Source organism: Cyprinodon variegatus, unplaced genomic scaffold, assembly GCF_000732505.1.
Source record: "Cyprinodon variegatus isolate N-32 unplaced genomic scaffold, C_variegatus-1.0 Scaffold489, whole genome shotgun sequence".
NCBI lineage: Eukaryota > Metazoa > Chordata > Actinopteri > Cyprinodontiformes > Cyprinodontidae > Cyprinodon > Cyprinodon variegatus.
This window is the reverse complement of record NW_015150942.1, coordinates 57,028-79,108: the sequence shown is the minus strand read 5'-3', so window position 1 is coordinate 79,108 and position 22,081 is coordinate 57,028. Positions and strand designations below refer to the sequence as shown.

Genomic DNA, 22,081 nt, shown 5'->3' with positions numbered 1-22,081 from the left:
AAAAAATTGCTTGTAAAAAAAAAAAAATCTCTACATTCCTACCAATATCTAATCACTCTTATAAAACTTAACACTTCGGCCAGCTGAAGGGTATATAAATCAGTTTAATCATATGCCTCTCATCCTGCTACCAACCACCCACAACTCTGCCCCCAACAGAGGGATCATGTTCCAAATTTCCAATTCCAAGTCAGCAACTCTTAAGTTAAAAGATAGTTTTCTTGCTTATGAGTGGGAGAGATGTTTATTTGCAGTATTTCAAATTTTCTAATTACAGTGGAAGCTGGTGATTGGAGATGTTCTGTTTATGACCTACATTTGCTCTCTTGTTTAGTTCCTCAGCTCCTCCAAACAGCTTATTCGAATGTAATTGCTGAAGCTTTGTGGTCCTGGATGTCAACATTTTTTAATCTGGGAGTAAACCACTGGTAGTCTTTTTGTGAGTTGCTGGGTTTTCTCTCACTGCTAAGCATGCCATGTCTTATTAAAATATAGAATATTTGAGGATAGGTTTTGATGGTAAGAAACTATAGTTAGTGACTTAAATGTAATTTAAACATTGCATTTAAAATGAGATTTAATTGGATGAAATTAAACGTTTTTGTCATTGCATATGACACAAGTACAAGGCAAAATAATTCTGATTCCATCCTATTCAATCCACCTATAGAGGCTAATGCATTGATAAGATAATAATAATTGAACTTTATTGATCTCACATTGGAGAAATTTTTCCTTTGCATTTAACCCTTTTGGGGAGCAGTGGGCTAATATCGTGGGGCGCATGGGGAGCAGTTTAGGGTTAAGGGTGTTTCTCAGAGACCCAGAGGGGCAGTCTGTGTGACCATATTTTGCAAATAAATTCTTTTAAAATCAGACAATGTGATTTTCTGGATTTTTTTTCTCATTTTGTCTCTCATAGTTGAGGTATATCTATGATGAAAATTACCGGCCTCTCTCATCTTTTTGAGTGGGAGAACTTTCACTATTGGTGGCTGACTAAATACTTTTTTGCCCCACTGTATATCGAGCTGAACATTAACTTATTTAAAATGTTGTTTACAGAACAACTATTACTTTAAAGTTTTGAGGAGTTTATCAGTTAAGCAATATTTTTATTCAGTTTTTGAACAGATGACAAATTGAAGACTCTTCTCAAGCCACATCTATCCAGGATACACAAGAAGATATGCTGGCGTGTAATCTGCGCAGCAAAGAGAAGGAAAAAGCTCTTAAGATTGGGGGAATAAAGAATCCCTTCAAAAGCTAAGGGATAAAACATAAAAAAATGTGTGAACCATGGTCTGTTTCTTTAAAAACCTGGCCCACCACATGATCGAGTCCAATGGATACTTATTCTGTAATCTAACCCTCAGAAGAATTCTCTTTCTGTTTTGCTCTCTGTGTTTAGATTAACTGAAATCCAGCTGCCCTACATGGAAAGTGCTGCTTTCAGACATTTTGTGCTGCCCTTAGGTTCTTCCACCTCTTTGCTGTCTACATTTTGTCCTTTAGGCTCTCTGTTCTTTCATTTAAAGGAAAGCTCAGGCTCGGACTCCGGAGTCGTTAAGCATATTAGAAAAAATGGCTGGTCTTCTCGTTTTACATCAAAATAACTTTAGCTTCATACATAAGTTGCCCCATATGTATTTATATTGCTTTAATAAATATTTACAGACACCCATATGTTAACTGTTAACTAACTGAGGTCAGTGTCATAAATCTCCCAGTTATCCTTAGCTCGACAGAATTTTTATCTCTAAAAGGCCCGTTAACATCAGTGTAAGACTGCTACATAACATCAACTGTTCTGGGAAGCATATGTTATGTATTTTGTATTAATCATAATTAAATGTAAAAGTTCCCAAACTGTTCTGAGTATACAGAAAGCCTCTGTAATGGTCTATCATTACGTCAGAGCATGGTAGAAGCAGTGGTTCCTAATCCTTTATGTGTGGCCTGTGTGCACAATTGTGCATTTATCATCTAAGCCAGGGGTCTTCAAAGTTTTCTAGGCCAAGGACCCCCAAACTGATGGCAAGATGAAGCGGGGACCCCCTAATTATATATATTGCATGAAATTGTGTTATATCAAACTGATCCTATAGTCACTCTATTACAGAAGGAGTAATGTAACGAAAGCAATTTCTCCCTCGGATTATTAAAGTATTTCTCATTCAGATTCCTGGTTGATGGGACAGGTGTTGTGAATGAAACGGTGCCCAGCTTGAAAGAGCTCCTGTGTGTCGCTGAATGTGTGCACTGATGACTGAAAGACATCTTCTGCCTCCATTTATCTGTTTACTACAGTGTGTTGAATTCATGTTAATGTTTATTTAAAGACATTTTGATTAGTGGAAAAAAAATTTGAGGGGGGAATATAAAAAAGAAGTTTAATCAACCCAAACTTTCGTGACCCAGATGCAGTACCTCCGTGGACTCCCTGGGGGTCACAGACCACCTGTTTAAGATCTCCGATCTAAGGAATGTGATTTGACTAACCTGCTAACTCAATGCCAGGGCTGCAACCCCATCACACCCACAACAGGCTGGCAGGTTTCAAGGACATTCATTGCAAGGCTGTTGGTGATGCAGCCATTTCGTGCATCACCTCCAACCGCTGATAAGATCTATTGATTTCATTACAATATCTTACAAAAGTGACTATACTTCTTGCATTTTGTAAATATTATATTAACTCTTTTCATTGGTTAACACTGAAGATGACCCTTCAATGTAATGTAATCACTGTGCTGCTTGTAAAACATTGGACATCTTGTCCTGTCCTCCCAAAATAAATCAACAGACAAGGAGGTCTGCCATTATTGGCTGAACCTGTTTAGACATAATAAAAAACAATGCAAACATGTGAGGGTGTATTAACTTTTGTGAGATACTGAAATAACGATTAACCCATTACCTGAATGAAAAAAGAAATAGAATTCTTTGACCGAGCTTCTTAAACATAACGATCAGTATAAGTAGGACCTGTGTTATAAATTAGTCCTAAAATGGACTAAAAATCTTTCTGAGTCTATTTGTTTTTTGAAGAATACAATTCAAGTTGAAAGTGGTTCTACAGCTTGAAAACAAAACCTTGGATTGTATTTAGTAATGGTTTCACAATAAAATGTTACGATACTCGATTTACTGCATGTTAAAAACAACTTCAGAGCTTCTCGCTCATAATGGTCTGCAAAAACAAATAAGTTTCCATGATTTCTTTTGATTGCACATGATAACACATGAGCCGAAAGGAGATTCCTCTTTTTAAGGCTTAAACTAGCGGTGGTCTCTTTTCTTATACATAAATATATTGATTTCAGTATGCCCTATGGTAAATAGCACTGAATAAAAAGGGCAAAACCTATAAGGCCATTACCTTTAACCAAAAATAATACTATCCACATTCATCATAATTTAGCCACATTTGAAAACTAATTTAAAACAGCACAATAGCCTAGCAAAGACAGACAGAGCACCGTTGAAAGACAATGGCTCTAATGATCAGATACACTCTTTTATGGCATCAAAGTATCAGAAAGTCAGATGTCAATAGCTGCTTTAATGTAAAGGGCATCTCTAAATTTATATAATAATTCACTGACAGGAATAATTTTGGTGAAAAAGGAACAGTGCATGCATACATTATGAATAAATGTTGGAGATTGAAGTTATTTTAAGATAATAGAGTCTGGTTTGTCTGAAAGCTTTCTGTGGCAAATTAGATACCGAGTGCCCTCAACTATTAAACCCTTAATCTGAGAGTGTTATTATCTACTGCTCTGGGGTTTTTGATTCTGTTTAGTTTTGACTTTGGGTTTTTTAGTTAGGCTTGGATTTGTTATTCTTTTACAGTACAGAATTATTTCCTTTTTTTCTTAATTTTTAGTTTTACTATTCCTGTTTGGTGATTTTTTTTCTTCAGTTATCTCCAGTCCATTCCCCTATCCTCTTGTTTTCCCCTAGGTCATTCTTTATGTCATTGGTCTTATTTCCCTTTTGCTTCATTTGTTATTTCCTAGTTTTAGTTTAGCCCTGTTTACTCCATGTTGCCCCTCTCCTTTCCCCTTAGCTGCTTCAGTCCACACCTGCTCCCCATTAGCTAATCACTCCATTCATTGATCTCTCCCATATATACTCCTGTGCAGTTCCTCAATGCTCGATCCTCTTCACTCCTCATGTTTCTGTCTCCCTGGCGTCTCCTAGTTTTGTTTCCCTGTCTGTTATTTCTGGATTTGTGCTTCTATTACCATCCACATCTAATTTAAATCTGCAAGAAATCCTCTCTGCCTCTTCATCTCTGCATTTGGGTAATCAACTAACATCCCACTAAATCTGACAGTAGTGAAATAAATAAAAAAATGAACACACTGGTAGTATATTTCAGATTAAAATAACATACATGAACAGGTACTGCCCTCAAAAACACAAATGCCTGCCAGATGGAGCAGCAGGATCCCATATGCTGAAATAATGTGAAAGAACTTCACAGCAAAGCAGAAAGTGGTATGAGTGAGCTCCTCACCCCTCATAAGACTGCCACCTGTTCATAAACTTAAAAAAAAAACCCTCATCCATGTTATAGATGATGGAAAATATGTGTGATGAGCTGATCAGTCTGTTTTGATCTGGATGGAGTTCACAACGAAAAACATTCTACATGGCAGAAGCTGTTTGTAGTAAATCTATGACTTTACCTTATATATACAGGTAAAAAGAAGTGTCTGTATAGAGATTGTTGTTTTATAACAGACCAGACATTTCTTGTGTTTTTTTTATTTTGCTCAATACTCCAAAGTTCTACTTATATTCTGATGAATACAAAGTTTGTATTTCATTTTTAAATCAATGTTTTGGAGTTTGGAGGACACTTCATCTCGGGAAGGTGAGGCAGCATCTGAGGTATCAATAGAATCTGAACCGGGTTTAGACTGCTTTGATCCAGTTGAACTTTTAGAGTTAGCAAACCTACTGTCTTCATCTAAGACTTCAAGTTGTATGTTGGATCCCGTTTCAAACAGGTTATTTAATGAAGTATTCCCTTTGATCTCCTCCACCATTTTAGATGGGATTAATCTATCCCTGTTACAGGGATATGTACCAAAGGCTTTTAGGGTAGCTGTAATTAAACCTTTTTTTACAGTAACAAAACCGTCTCCTGACCCAGATGACTTGGTCAATTATAGACCTATATCCAATCTTCCTTTGTTATTTAAAATTCTGAAGAAAGTAATTGCTAAACAACTGTGTGACCACCTACACCATAATGAACTTTTGAAAGAGCTTCAGTGGCCTCATATAATGGACTTGTGTGCCGTTTTTTTTTTTTTTTTTTTTTGAAGAGTCTCAGTGTTTTGAGTGGGGGCACTAGGGTTTCTATCTTGATTGAGACTGTGTATGTTTTTTTTTTTTTGTTTTTTTTTTGTTCTCTGTTGTTTACTTGTCAGGTTTGGGTCTGAACTGCTCCCTCTCCCAAGAACATCTCATGTCTCCGCTAAGTGTGGAGCCCATTCCCCCTGTCCTGCCACCCTCTGCTGGCTGGTGCTTTGGCCCGCCGGTGCATTGGTGGTGCTCTGTGTTTGGGGGTGGATGCCCAGGTGGGTACTGGTATATTGGACTTGCATCCAGGAAGCTTTCTCAATTCAAATGTTTGAATTGAGAAAGCTTCCTTGAGAAGAAGCGAAACGTCTTCAAATCTTGGAAACCAAGTCCAGTGGATTGTTTTTTTAAACTTTTAAGGTATTACTATGGTAATAATTTCAAAAATCCAGTGTAAATATTTTACTGTACAATTTTTCTTTTTTATTTGTATACTTATCTTTTTTACAACAGATTGATCATTTCTGAATAAAACAAAGTCATCGAACTAAAATCATAGAAATGAATATATGTATCTGAAGCCTGACATTACTCTTTAAAAGGTTTTTATTGATGTTACATACTGTATATTCAAATTTTGCCAATACATCTGATTTTTCTTTTTCTTCATCTGTGAACTATAATAATGAAAATGACCAAGAATTTTCTGGAGCGAGTGACATAAAATGGAGAAGTAGCACAATATTCATTTTTTGAGACGTACCTTTAAACACACTGGTGTCGACAAAGATTCAAGCCTGAAAACTAAATTCTGTTCTCATCTCACTGAAGGGAAATGACTGAAAACACTTTCCCCCCTGACACCACAGAGAACATGCTGGTTGAAACACATGAGGTTTGACCTTTTGCGGCCACTTATGGCTGAATGCTTTGCATGCACGGCAAAGCATGTCGGTGTTCAGATGCTCACACCAACATAAGCCAGTCTGCCATCTCAATTCCATTCTCCAACACAAACATAAAGTTAAAAATCCAGTTTTTTTAAACGTTTATCCTAATGCTACATTTTGACGGTGCATCTATGGACTTGCATAAAGATGTCTGAGTGAGTAAGTCCTTTATTCCTAAATGTGTGAAGACAAGATAAGCAGGATAACATGGGTTTCCTGCAACAGAAAATACTGAGAGGGTTCACTGCTCTCCTCAGTCCAATTAAAGCCATTATATGTCAGTGGGTGTGTATGTGTGTGTGTGTGTGGTCCTCCTCCCAACATTCAGCCAACAGCATATGTTTGGGAGACCACCACAGGGGCATTGCAGGCAATTTCTAACATTTGGGTGAGTGTTTTTGTGACCACCACTGTGGTGGTAGAGGCTGTTGTGACTGGAACCTTAGCAGATAAAACAACATGGTCAAGACCACCACAGTCCTCTCCCGACTCTTTCAGAGTGAAACACACACATCACGTCTGTACCACATCCCAAGTTAACCTTTTATCTTGATTCTTGGCCATTATGCAATAATTAGAATGAAAACTGGCATAAAAATAGAATAACAAACACAACTTTTGCACAGTTGATGTCAGCCAAATATGGGTAATTCTTCTTCACATTTATGGCATGATTACAGACTGCTGGGCACCTTTGGTCATTTTACCAGCTCACAGGAGTAAATAGAGCTTTTCATCTACAAAAAGGCTTCTCTGTTTTTATTTCAACAGATGCATGATGCATTACAAATTATTTCCTACCAAGACACATTCAAACACACACACATGGCAAGTCTAGACTTTTTTCTCTTCCTATTTGCAGTCATGCTAAGGAAGGACACACCAGTAACACTTCAGTTATTGTTTTCTATATTCATAGCAACAACTACCTCTTAATGTTTAAAAGGATATCTACCCAAACACAAGTGTTTTTGAATAGATTTATACAAAAAGGGAATTAATCTGTTAGTTTGCATCTTTTTTAGCTTTAGATCACTGAAATCAGCTTGTAAGGAGAGAGAGGTTTATTTTATGCACCAAACATACAGGTAGCATTTCATTTTAATCACAATTCTTTACCCAGAATAATAGGTTGTTCACTAAATAAAAGCTCTTAGAGGCTGAATTGATTGTGAATTGTTGAAGACAAGATTCATAATTCACATTGAAGCTCTTTTTTTCCCCTTAGTCCAGTTTGCTGCTTGTTATTTCTTTAGCAATATACTTTAAACAAATAATAGTTCCCAGTTAGTTTTGTTTCTCCTGTCCTTGGGTGATTAGACTATCTCTGATAAAACAAGCTAAACAGATAACATTTTTTATAGTTTTTGATCTTAAAATCGATAAAATATTAACACATTCATGCCAGACCAGTTTTACTGTTTAGAGAATGATGAAATAGATTCACTTTTTATATACCGTAGTAGTGTGACTAGAAATAAAGCAAGTATAACCCAAAAAGCATATAAGGTATATTTCTAATTGTATACCCAGTGTTTTGCATGTGAAGGCAGTTGTTTCTATACCATTCTTTTTTTTTTCATACAGTCTTCTTTCTATCAGTTACTAAGCACTGTAACTATATTGCTGTTTTCTTCCCCATTTGTTATTTATGGTTTCACTGGGACAACTTTATAAGCAACTGTTTAACATTTAAACCATCATAACGTACCAAATGCAAACAGAACAAATTAGCTCCATGTGGTGGGTATTCGGATTTAGGTTTAAAAATATGAAATGAAGCACCATCATCTGAGGAGATCAGATACTTCAGGTACATTTCTCTGCAGGTTTTCTATATATATTTGAATGTAAGAAACTTGGGTGCAGAAGTCAACATGGCAGAAGGACATTTATGTTAAAATCCTCTAAGAACTCTGGGAATATTTGACAAATTGGTGAAAGATGAGGACGGAGCATCTCCCTTCTGGATTTGATTTATTTACTTTGGTAAATTTACACTACTGCTAAAAGAAAGGATAAAAAGTTGAAAAACAATTCAATAAACAAGTAATTTATAAAAAAGAGAAATAGGCTAAAGCCTTATATTTGCATACCCTTTTTACTTTATCTTATAAGAGGAGGGAGATATGGATTGATTAAATCAATCCACATAAGCATCTTATGCAATTACTTCACATTGTAATAGAGGATATTATATAAACAGGTCTCTCATTATGTTTTAGACTACAAATTACAATATGTATAATGTAATGGTCTGGTGATTTATTTGGTAAGATTAGAAACACAATAATAGCTTTTATTTCCCCAAAAATAGAAACATTTTTCAAAACGTTCAGCTCTTTTTCTGTCTGCTAACAAACTACAAAGAAATCACAGAATATCCTCTGAAATTACATATTTTAGAACAAAGCAATAGCCATCCTGCAGCCCCCTTAATAAGTGAAAACAGAAAGTGGGGAAAGTGCTATTCTTGACTTTGTGTAGAGTTAAAAACATCTACCAAAAAAAAACAAAAAACCTTCAGCGCCCCCTAGTGATAAAAAGGAAGCTTTGACTTTGGCTTTTCTGAAATGTATCCGGTTTTTTTAAGGATTTTTAGGATAGGCAGATGTTACTTTTGTTAATCTTGTTCCATCACAGAAAACAAACAAAGCATTACAGTTATACTCATTGCAATAACATCTAGAGACTATAGAACTGAGCTGCCTTTTTCAGTTTTTGTGCGTTTGAGAACTTTACACACGATTACATCTTTACTGGAAACATTTAGGGTATAATCCTTCTTCCAGTAAGCGTTGGCTCTGCAGCAGAGCCAGGGCTGAGTCACTCACCATCTGCATGCACAAAGAGACCAGAGCTGGGATGAGTGCAAACCTGGATACAGTTAGCATGTTTGCTGGAAATTTGGTCCTTCTGTGTTATGCATTGTACAGTTTTAAGATGACTTAGTTGAGTAATTTAGTCATTAGGAAAACTTGAAATGTTTTTTTTTTCCTACCGAGAAGACTGGAAGGCGTTTAATCTTCTTAAAATAGTAGCATAAAGATAAATTATTGCTCTGAGTGACGATATTGGCAGATTTAGGAGAGCAGCTGTGCTAAAAAAGTGCTTAAAAAGATCAACAACTACTTGAATGGTATCTTCCTCTGTCTTATCCAATTTGAAGAATGGCTAAGAGACTTTGAGTGAAATATCTGGATGCTCTGATTAACAATAAAAGCATAAATTAAACACTCCATTGGTTACTTTTATACTACTGGTATGTTACTTATGATGAGTGCAGCATTTGTAAGATTGTTATTGCCTCACAATGAATATTTTTATTCACGTTAATCAACACTAAAATTAAAGGTTAGATTTTTCTTCAGAGTAAAAATATACAACAAAAAAAACATGATGTTAATAAAACTGGCACGTTCAGCATAATTGGTGATGTTTTCATTTATTTATTAGATCGATTGGAGTGTTGTTTTTCTTGTACCCTATCTGTTCCTTCTCTTAAAATCTTCCCATTTCTCGGACATTGCTATTCCATTTGGTAATTAGGCTGTTTTGATTCACTCAGTTGCACTGACTTTTAAATACAAACGTCTTAAACTGTTTGTTTTTTTTAACCTCAAGACATCTGAGTTGCAGACGATAGCCACTGCTGCAGAATTCACATCTTTTAAAAGAGATGCTGGAAAGCTGTGCTTTTGTCTGATGAATAATCAATGTTAATGCAGGTTAATTTTGCTCGATTTTTGTGCAAATAAATGATGCTTTACTTAACTTTCAAAGATTGTATCACACTGACAACACCACACCAAAACACTGCAAAATTTCAAGATATATATTTAACGATCTGAACTTCCATATCAACATGTTTTTTTCAGATTATGTTTTTTTTTCACTCTCTGTTTAGATTTAAATACTGCTGCACTTCAAGAAATGGAAATGTCATGAAAGCTGTACAAATGAAATTTTGCTTTAAATATGCTTTGTGTGTACAAAATGACAAAGTTTGTCTAAGTCTTCATACCAAGCCAAACATACCCTAGTTGGGCTTATAATATATACCTATATACATACTGTATATATACTATGAATCCCAAATGGGCTTTATATTCAAAGATCCAAAGAGTCTGAGATGGATCCATCACAAATAGGTCATAGCAAACTGTTCAAAATAAGTTTATAAAAGAGATCATGGTTTGTATAATCTTATTCAGTTGTCTTGGTTGTTCTGTAAAAGATGTTCAGCCTGCAGAAGACAAACAAAACCTTATTAATGGCACATGCTTGTGAATTCACTGATCACTGGTTTTCTGTTGGGTTAATGTTTTCGTACCAGAAAGTCGACCGGATCTTCCGGTTTGATTTTGGAGCACTCTAGCATGGCTGCGCTTAGTGAAGGCATGACATACTTCATCAAGTAGTTTCTGAGTGGAAGAGCTTTAGCCTCCAGCAGCTCAGACTCCTCCTGCTCCACAACCGACAGGTTCTTCTTCTAATAGATGCATTTACACAAGAGATTAAATTTTCACTCTAGAATGTTTAACACTTTTCTTTTTTTTTTATCAGTTAATCTGCTCTTTCAAAGCCCTCAATTTCTGGACTTACCCACTCCTCATAATGTTTTGTCATCTCAGCTAGCGCAGCTGTCTTCCTGATTTTCTTCTCTTCAGTCTCAGGAACCAGTTTCTGCTTTATCTCTTCTTCCTTCCTTCTGTTTTCGTCTTTCTGCTCCTCTGGATTTGGACTGTAGTTCCTGGGAACCCCCACATCCTCTGTTATCTTCTTCATAACACCGGCGTATTCCAAATCCTCTGAGTTGATCTCTGGAGAATACATCAGACTTACAGTAATGCAGTGAAACATAGCAACTAAAACAATGCAATTTTCCTTAATCCTATATATGATTTGAATTTGTTCTTTTCAGCAAGAGACATTTTACACAAGAAGTTTTTCGTTGTAGTGCTGACAGATCAGATAAAATTCATTTTGGAGTGCTGTGTTGACTCATTGTGGCCTTATTACATATAGTTCTGCAGACAGTATTGTACCTATATATTGTGGGTGAATTTCCCGGTAATCGAAAAAATCTAACAAGGTTTCCTGCGTGCAAAAAAGTTGCCGGTATCGAGCCAGACGAGGCACAAATTCCTCCTGTGTGTAGCTCATTTTCTCAGCTGTGCTCTGTGGGAGTCCTTGTACTCGTCTCATCAGAAAATCATCTGATGCTTCGAGGACAAAAACATGCTCTGTAATGCAAATATAAGAAAAAAACAAACACATAATCACTTATAGGTCAATGCAATTAATGTCAATGTATTTATTTAAGGTCAATGTATTTATTTGACAATGAATTTATGCGTTTAACCTGGGGTGATGATTTTGTTGTATCGTGGGATTTTGGAGATTAATTCTGAATCCTGGCTCACTGGTTCCTCGTCTGACCAACAAAAAAGAAAATCACCCTTTCACAAGTAACACTTTTAATTTTTACATTAACTGAAAAAAACTATACTGTACTTACCAGAGAAAATCACCTTTGCTTGCTCAAATGTCTCAGGAAAGCCATCAAGAACAAACCCTTGGTTCCTACAAGGCTTAGAGTACAGCTTTTCTCGTAAAATCTCAAAAATCAGAGACTCATCCAGCTGACCTGCAAAAACAACAAGAAAAAAATTCAAAACCAATATAAATTAGGCTTTACTTAAAATTTCACTATAGGAAGTTTACCTACATTCTACAAGTTGCACACTTTTTCCCTGAGTTTGTCCATAAATATTGAAAAAAAAATTAATTTCTATTTCATAAATAAGGATGTGAGCCCAAATTAAACAAATTTAAAGAACAAACCTTAATAATCAGCCTTAACTGTTAGAAACCTTTGAAACTGTGTTCTCTATTTTTGACCAACCTTGATTCTTCTCCATGCTCTGGTTAATAATTTCCAGTTGTTGCTGTGCGGCAGCTGCAGCCTCTTCATGAACGTCATCAAGCTCAGCTTCATTTATCAAATCCTTCTGCAAAACATAGATATAAACATGATGAGCACTAAAACATTTGTTTATGCATGTCGTATAAGGATATCTAGTGGCAACTGCTGTAATCAACCTTGCAAAAGTACTCTTCTCACTTTTACTTTTTGTCGCAACTCCAAATATCAATGTATTTAGAATCTATGGTTATAAATAAATTCAAAGCACATCATAAAAGTGATTGTGAAGTAAAGAAAAAGTTAAAATCAACTAATCCTACCCAAATATTTTTAATGTAGGTTGAAATCGCATGATTTTAAAACCTAACCCTTCTGTGAAGTTATTTAATGTGCTCCTTGGTTTTCATGTCAATGTTTTTTTTTCAGCAATGTTCTTCACAACATTTTTGAGGATTTCACAAAACAGCAGAGTTTATATTAAGAATAGATTTGGGCATTAAAGCCTTTAAAGGCAAATGTGTACACTGAATTTTGTTTTGTTGTCTCATTGGCATTTACAAATTTTCATTTGTAAAGCTGTTTGAAAACCATGTGACGTTTCTCACCATGTGCTAATTTCTATTTGTCTTTTCCATAAAGCCGTATAATGTCTTCAGATGTTTCCACTAACCAGCTTTGTAGTTTTCTCCTCAATCATCCTGCTGATGTTGATGTGGTTTAATTTGTAGAGCTGGCAGAGCTTCTCTGCAACAGTTGTCTTCCCTGCAGCCGGAGGTCCAACCAGGAAGATTTTGATTGGCTACAGAACAAATGAGAAGGAGTGTAACTTGCTGTTGTCATACTTAATATGAAAGAAACCTAAAATTAGAAGAAATAACAGCTTATATTTGATTAACAAAAAGGGATTTTAACTTAATGAATCAAATCTTTGGATACAAACTGTGTTGACACAAATAAGGCAAATGTTGGTTGCAGCTATCCCTCATTTGAAGGATGAAATACTCACAAGAAGCTGCCTTGCACGTTTGTACTCATCTGCAATGTTCTCCATGTTTTCCACCATCCCATCTCTACAAATCCAGTTAAAACTAAATGTGTCACTGTCAACAGCAGCATCCATACGTAGGTTGATGCTCAGGCAATCCAGTTCCTCTGGCTGGAATGAGGCACAAACTAATCAGATCCGTGTTTATCTGAGCTATTGCCTCAATGTTTTTATTATATAACATTAAAACTCAAGTTTTGAGGTTTGGAGATAATATAAAAAAAAAGAAGAAGAAAAAAAAGAAATTGGCCCTGATGTACCTTAAAAGCTTTCATGGTGATGGCATCCTCCAGGGGGACCTTGCAGACTTTTTCTGGCCCAAGCACATTACTTATGGCCTAAACAGTAAAAGCAAGAGTTAACCAACATTTTCACATTCTTTAATCGGTGTGCATCTCAGTTTAGAATTAAAGGCTAACAAAAAAATTATATTTTAACTTCTGACACTACCTTTACAACATCCTCTAAAGTGTTATGGGATTCATCAACGGCAAGGATGTATTTTGACTTTGGCTTCAGCTTAATGACATTTTGGATCACCCTGAAACAAGAGAAAGTCATCTTAGCTTAAATACAATTATTTTTCCCAAAAAGATAAAAATAATCCATAGATTTACCTTCCAAGGTCCCCAACATGAATCATGGGGATGTAATTTGTGCCATTTCCAAATATGGGGACCTTTGGATCCTGCAACAACCATGAAACCTGAAAAGCACAAATTTATGCAATTCAGTTTATTTGTAAAGCTCCAGTTCACAAAACATGTCATCTCAAAGCATTTTACAAAAATCATTCTGTCAGATTGCAAGACATGCTCCCCCTGGGTCTCTTCAGCAATTCCTAACACCGAGCGTGCATGTAGCGACAGTGGAGAGGAAAAATCCCTTTTAACAAGAAGAAACCTTTAACCCATTTAGGCCGGGAAAGCATTACCGCATTTCTACCATTCAAGCCGGGGGCGCTGTTGCGTAATTCTACCATTGACGCCGGGAGAGCATATAAGTCAAGCAAGAGGAAAGAAGTTTTTTTCAAGCAAACATGGAGGAGTTTGACAGAGAAGAGTTGTCGGAAGGCAGTGATTTTGAGGAGTGTGTCGGCTTTGATGACGGTATAGATGAAAATGATGACTTTGAACGTGCTGAACCAATCGAACTACCACCGCAATGCACGGAGTGTTTTCAACCGCACACCTGGATTTGCCTGCAGACGCCACACCGCTGCAGGAATTTGAGCATATTTTTAATGAAGAACTTTGGATGCATCTTGTTACCGAGACGAATAGGTACAGTGACCAAACAAACCAAACTCCAACAAGAGCAAAGATGGCAAAGTGGTCACCCGTGACTGTGACGGAGATGAAGACATTTATTGGGCTGTGTATGGGCATGAGACTTCTTGTGTTGCCAGTACGAAGAGATTATTGGCGACAGAGTAAACCTCTCTTCAGGACGCAGTTCCCCCAAAATATGTCCCGGGACAGATTTGTGGCCATCTGGAGGTAAGTTGTATGCAATTTATAACACAGACATATGCATTATTATGCATAATAATACTGTTAATTAGTAATCATCAGATAGTTATTTATGTAGTTTGTTCTTTATTTTAAAAACGTTTTATATTGCACATTCTCAATGAAGACATGATCACATATGGAAAAAATAAAAGGTTGAATTTTTTTTTTTTTTTTGATTACTGCTTTTCACTTTTTTTTTGGAAGAATTTCAAAGATAAAATATATTTTGAGTTCTATCTGCTACAGAAGCTGAGATATCAATAATTTACTAGGCGTTGACACAGTTGCTGAATTTACAGAAAAACTTCAGGTTTTAGGGGTATTTTTAAAAATCGGCCATAGGTTTTTAAGGTGTTTTTTCCAGGCGTTTTAGGCCTAAATGGGTTAAGCAGAACCAGGCTCAGTGGGAGCGACCAACTGCAGAGGCCAACTGGTATTCAAGGAGACAGAAGCAGAGATACAAAAGGTAACTGTTAACTAGCTCCACAGGTGTCCCATCCAAGAAAGACACAGCAACGCAGAAAAGCTCTAAGCCAATTTTTATTTTTCCGCCAGTCACATTATAAGAAACAGGAATAAACTGGGGAAAAAAAATCTATGAACAGAGATGTTGATGGCAGCATCACAGCTGACATTTCTCTCCAGGATGGAGTCACAGCTGAGAAAGAACAGACTAGATGAAGCTACTATGATGAGAAAAAATCAGATAGAACATATTATGAGTGGAACATGACAAATACTGCACAGTGGGAGAATATAGATAGAATGAAGCAGAGTAAGGAAAGGTGGTTCCTATGTGATCCAGCAGCCCAAAGATATAGCAGCAAAAATACAGAAAATAGCTTAGGATAACCTAGCTATTTTTGGATGAGGGTTAAGAAACATGGAGCCACAATAGGGCCGAGGTAGAGCCAAATGAAAAAAAAAAAAAAACAAGCATGCGTGTAGAAATAACTTGTTATGATGATATATATATACCTTAAAAAAGTAGTGAAAGATATCCTCTCCCATTCCATACTGAAGTCCAGCTCCTACTACATAACCTTTTAATTTAGAGGTTTTCTGTAAAAGGGATAATTGATTACAGGAATTAATTGTGTTCTTTTAAAACTTCTATAACTTTTGATATTATTCACTTTGGGGTAGAATGAAATAAACATCATGGCATTAATATTACGTACACCTCTGGGCAATTTGAGAACAAGTTTCTCCAGATTATTGTGTTTCCTGAAACTAGGATGAGGCCTTCTTCGGATAAACTCCTCCTCTGAGAGATAGTCCTCTGCTTCATCCTGAAATTAAAATATATAATAAAAAACAGATTTAGGTAATAGAATTTCTTATTGTTTATATATATATATATATTATTTACTTATATATATTATATTATTTTATATATATTTTATATTATTTTATTTTTTACTGCTTCTTTTGGCTTGGACATCGCCCAAGTCATCACTGAAGAGACGAGGATGAAATATTTCCGGGATTTGAAGTTTTCCATTTCATTAAGCAGGGCTGTTTGTAAAGACACAAGAAAAGTAAACATTCAGTACTTGATTGTTGTTGTTTTTGTCTCCTCTTTTTGCAATTTTTGTAATTTTCCACCCATACCTGTCACTGCCCATGTTGCTTCTTCAACCTGCTGTTGTGTTGAGCTTTCTGTGACGTTGTAGACGACCACATCACACTCCAGCAGCAGCTGCAAAAGCTCATCTCTGGATGGAGACTGATATATATACATATATATATATAGTTTTCTTTGCAGTAATTGGTGGGTGCTTGAGACAAACACTGCTTTAAAGCTCAGACTTTGTTGCTTAGGGAGGGACATTTCAATACCAATCTTGTTATCCATTCTACAAATTTTTAAACCCAGATGTTATAATGTTTTTAGGAATCATGGTCCTGTTGAAAGATCTGATTAGGATGCATTTTTTTTTCATCAAACATTTTATGATTAACTTCAGATTTCAGTCTGTTAAAGTGGGTGATACATTCTGTGGCTGTTTCTTCTGAGTGATGGCATAATACTTAATTCTTTGTGGATAATTATGGTAATCTAAGGGTTATGGTAATGCTGCATAAATCGAAATGAATGTGCCTCCAAAGCACCAAAACATTGCCCAATGCACAATTACAGTAAAATGAACTGTGATTCTGTTTCTTTTTAACCCAAAAATGAAACTAATCACTTTACATATCCTTTTCAATGGTATTTACTAAATAATTAACCTGCGGACTCACCACATATTTTTGGTGAAGGAAAGGTAGTTTCTCCCCTTCGGTGGAGGACACAGTTCCAATGATCTGAAAAGCAGGCTCATCCCAGGGAGACGGTGACTCGTCATCTTCTGACTCCTCTTCAGCTCCAGGTTTAACTAAAACCTTACCAGGTAAGGTAAGAGAAAACACAGTAGTTAGTCGGTTTTAAATGCGACCGGAATTGCGATCTTTCTCCCGTTACCTCGGCAATGTGTCGTGAAGAATATGCGTCGACGTCGTTTACAAAAACCCGTTTAACGTGAGACTTTCGCTTCATGCTATCCATCACAAAAAATATTTAAGGTCAACCTAGAAAACCGCTGAGAACTTTTCCGTCCTACTTGTCTTTCAGGTTGCTATGGACTCATAAGCGGTTGCTATCCGTCAGATACGCTGAATACGCAAGGTACGTACAAAACAGTCCACCAAAGCCCTCTGACTACGCTGAATGCGTAAGGACGTAAATTAAGTCCCGTGATGGACATATTACATATTAGGGCCTTGAACCAAGTGGGCTTTTTTAATTTACAATGTTTGTGGTAGTTTTTTTTAATTACCCGCCTTTAATCTAAAATATCTCCCTATATAATAATTCCACAGAGGAAAAACAGCAGGGGGGAGCTAGATGGGGGGCCAGAGGTGGCCATGGCCACCCTTAGCCAATCATTGCCTATCACCCCTACCATTTTTTTCCCTCTAATACAGATGGCGGCAGCAGTAATACTCTCAAGTGGAATATTCAAAGCATTTTTATTTTTTCGTGGTTAAATACACAAATCAATATACTAACATAAAAGATGATAAATACAGAAGTCATGCTCTTTTCAGAACTAGATTTAGTCTTATATGGGGTAAAGAGAAAATTATGTCTCTGCAAGTCATCTAGGAGTCTTCAGTAAAATCAAAGATAAATAACAATTTTATCAAAAACTTGGCAAATAATCAATTTATGTAGATATTAATAGGCTACTTGTAAATATCCAGTTTATGCAGAATGTTTATTTCTACAAGTAGGTAAGTAATGACAATGATGATTGATTTACGCTCCAGGACTCAAAACTGAGTTTTATTCACTATACCTATTATCTAGAAATTACGGATGTTTAAATATATGCGTCTATTTGTTAGCAAAGGCTGTAGGAAAGTATAGTTAGTCTTTATTTAGAAAATATGGATATTTTGCTAGTTAATTTTCCTGTTGGAACAGTTTAGACTGACCCTGAGTTTCTGGTGCCGATCCGCTTTCAGCCACCCCTCAGTGTACATTGGTTATTGCCTTGCCACCATTATAAAAATGTCTGGCTACCCCTCTGAAAAACAGATGCCACTTAATGTATGAGGTATATCCTTCTTTCATTTAAACTTTTTTATTTTTAGCAAAGATAATACATTGTTAGACGCAAATATTTTGGTTCATATACCATAACATCATGAGGTTTCTTGACATTTGGCAACTGCACATCCATTTTGTGAATTATCTGTATCTCTACTTTTAAGGTATGCTCTTTTGATTGAGATTAGGTTACTGTGGACGCCATTGGGACCAGTTTGAGAAGATTTTTTTCCATAGGTGCAGGGCAATATTGTATGTCACAAAGATGGGTAAAATGTGAGTGCAAAGGCATTTATGTTTTCTATAAAAGTACTCAGGTAGACTGTGGAATTTATTTAATGCTCATTGGAAACCAACAGACTACCAACATCTGATTGTTGAAATCAAGACTCACTTTACTAGGACTTGTTTTCCATTCCAGTTGAGTAGGTGCATCCTGTGTGGGCGATGGTTCTGTGAGAAGACTAGTGGATCACCCGTCTGTGTTTGCATGTTTGAGTTTGGCTGGGTCAATGTAGCTCTAGTCTAAAGAACTTTGATTTGTCAAAATGACTTGAATGGGGCCCTTTAAGTTCTGTCATGATCTGGCCTGTTTGCTCTCCCTTAATTAGTTATTCCTTTCACCTGTCGTTTTCCCTCCCTGGCTCAATTATAATTTATTCCTCTCACCTGTTTCCTCTTGGTTATATTCAGTTCAGCCTGAGCATTCAGTGCCAGATCAGTAATTGTTTTTCTGTTAGCCTGTCTGTTCAGTTTATTTCCTGGTTCATGTCCTGGATCCTGGCGGCCAGAGGAAAGAGGGTTTTTGTGTTTTTCTTGTTTCCTAATCGTCTACCTGCCCTGCTGAGTCCTCTGGGTTTTTGGCTCTATATGCGGAGAGGTTCAGTTTTTATCCAAGTAAGCCTGGCTCCAAGGTGTAGACCAGTTTAAAGGTCCTGCATCAAGTTCTGGTTCCACGTCCTGTCTCTGCTACCCTCTTCCACTGAGCCTGCTCATCTGCACCTGATCCTGTCTGCTCCTGTGCGTGATCATCTGGTCATGCTTTCAGACCCTGTCAGACTCTGAACCCTCCTGGGAGCTTGTGGATGCCTGGAAGCCTGGATCCTGCCACCTGTTCTGTTCCTGCCTGATCTGGATCCTGTTCCTGTCTTTTCTGGATCCCTGACCAGGATCAGCTTCCAGCATGTCCTCTGGAACTGCAGCACTTGGGGACATTCTAGGACTGGACTGTTAAACCAGGTAAGTGGCCAACTCATAATCATCCTTTGTCAGATGATCGTGGTCACTTACCTGTGTTTCTCCTGCAGAGTGTCGGTGCCCTGCTCCCCATCCTGCAGCGTCTGCAAGCCACAGCTCCGCTTTTGTTTGGTTTGTTTATCTAGTAAACGTTTTGAACTTTCCTACTGACTGTCTCTCCTTGAATACTGGGTCCCTCTGTCCGCGTTTCATGACAAGTTCAGTCCATTTAACCATCTCTGGCTGCTATGGTCCATCTACTTAATATGTTGTGCATTCAGAGATTGTTTTCTACTAACTTGGTGGGAACAAGTAATTCTCCTGCTGCCTTTCTACAGTATAGTATGGATCCATTATGTAGACTCTCTTTCACAAATATAGGTTAATTCATACTCTTTAAAAGCAGATAAATATTTGTTGGTTAAAATTAAAACAAAATGACCACCCTGTCAGGTCCTTCTGACCATGCCACATTAAAATAAATTAAATCAACCTTTCTTTTCCATTCTGATTTTCTGTTTAAATTTCAGAAAAATATATTTATCACGATTTATCCTGATAAATTGCAATGCCCAATTGCACAGAGTTGTTGCAATATTGGCTGTCTAATAAAAAGTTACTGAGTTCAACTGGTCTACAACAACTTCTAAACATGTAAAAACATGTACTCTGAATATTTTGCCCTTTTACTTCTTTTTCTCTTATGTTTTTGGAGGAATGATGTCACAAAACTATTTTAGAAATGGGACAGTCTTGCTCCTGTAGGGAATGTCACATTAACACCCTCCGGAGCAACATTCGTCTCTTGGGTCCTTATTAGTTCAGTCAAGCCCCACCTGTGGTCCAGTCCAGATCCCCTTGTTTTGCAGGACAATGAAGTGCTGACATGGAAACTTTCAGAACACTCCGTTTATTTATAGAGCTGACTTTATCAGCACAACTGCTGGTGGCTCTAAGCAGTGTCTGCTTTGCACAGATCTGGATACTCACTGAAACATGCCAATCATCTACTCAGAGCATATAAATGAGGACCTAGATGATTGGTTGTTTTTTTTTACCCATCAAGAGTAATAAGCTTTTAATAAGGTAGTGGAGTGGAGTGATTAGTTATCACACAGCACAAAGGTATTTTGTTTGAATTCAGTCTTTATATATTATTTTCAAAGAGGGTTTTTCTTCAGATATGTTAGCTCCTCTCTAGAGGGAAATAACCATGCTGTGGGTTTTTAAGGTAATATCTAATGGATTAGAGAAAATAAGACCAAATTATACTTTCAAACTAGTGTTGCACAAAATTCATAAAAAGTCAACCAAGTGAAACATTTTCTTCTATGACTGTAATTCCAGAGTGACTTAGAATTCCTACACAAGCTCATTAAATTAGCAGTACTTTAGTTTAAGAATACCTTGGTTATTTATGAACAGCTAATAACATCTTCTAAACTGAAAGTTAGATTAGAAGTTTTTCAACAACTTTTTAAAATCTATTCTGTCGCATCTTTGTGGCAGAGCCTGAAAACTTTCATTTGGGTTGGAAGGCAAAGGCTGGTGTACACTAAGGAGTTAGTGAAAACCTATAGGGGCCAAAAAAATGTCAGGGTTGATATACACTGATCACTGACAGAAATATAAATGACCAAAGATCAGTAATTGAAAACAAAACATCCCTGGCAGCTGCTCAGATTTTCATGAAACTCTTTCTAACAAATCCAAACACTTTTGCACACCTCTGTAGTCTACATTAATCAGTCATGATTCTACATAATATACACACTGAATTGGTTAATTATTCATCCTTCATTACATATGAGTCTCTTAGATAACTTATAGAAACGTAACTTTGCCTTCTCTTAGATAATACAAACTAGTTTTGAAAACAGCATTTCTGTGTTTGTAATCTTATTATATAATTATAGACTCATAATATTAATTATTGTATTTTTGTTGTCATTTTATAGTTTATATAATAAGAGAACAGTGTTTAACAAATTTGTCTTTTTATTAGCAAAAATCTAGTATTGCTTTAATTAATACATATTCTGTAAAAGTCTAGTAACAAGATATAAAAACATAGAGCGTTCTCATAGCTTAGAACTGGTAGCATGTAAATACATGAGAGGAGGTGAACCCAATGGGAGATACCATGTTGTGTCAGCATTTTTGATAAGAGAAGCTGAGAGAGGAAAAACTTGTCGGCAGGTAAAATTTGTGTTTTACCTGTATCAGGAAATGTGTTGCTGGTAGCTGAAGAAATAAAACAAGCTAAAAGCATTATAGATCATTCTATCTTCCACTTTCTGTTGCTAGGGAGAAACATTCGTACTTTATGTTTTTTGAAAGGCAAAAGAAACATATAAAAAAAGGTGAAGACAACTTGAGGGAGCGAACTCCACAACAGCTTTCTTCCGGACTGGTAAGAGAATTCAATATAATAGTAAAGTTTTATTTTGCTTTTATAGTTAGAAAAATGGCAGAGACAGCAAGTTT

At 36.5% G+C, this 22,081-nt stretch overlaps 1 protein-coding gene across 1 annotated transcript; it reads right to left on the bottom strand.

Moving 5' to 3' along the window:
- Window positions 1–10,432: 10,432 nt before the first annotated feature.
- On the bottom strand, window positions 10,433–17,401 carry LOC107094546 (adenylate kinase 7-like). Its single transcript, XM_015390231.1, has 18 exons — window positions 17,228–17,401; window positions 17,008–17,148; window positions 16,375–16,489; window positions 16,184–16,278; window positions 15,942–16,052; window positions 15,739–15,822; window positions 13,864–13,952; window positions 13,697–13,787; window positions 13,507–13,584; window positions 13,208–13,357; window positions 12,872–13,000; window positions 12,181–12,286; window positions 11,794–11,922; window positions 11,638–11,709; window positions 11,321–11,518; window positions 10,878–11,095; window positions 10,606–10,764; window positions 10,433–10,518 (listed from the first exon to the last, which is right to left on the bottom strand). The coding sequence occupies exons 1-18, from the start codon at window positions 17,309–17,311 to the stop codon at window positions 10,483–10,485; spliced, it is 2,085 nt and encodes a 694-aa protein (XP_015245717.1). The 5' UTR covers window positions 17,312–17,401; the 3' UTR covers window positions 10,433–10,482.
- Between the last annotated feature and the right edge of the window lie 4,680 nt (window positions 17,402–22,081).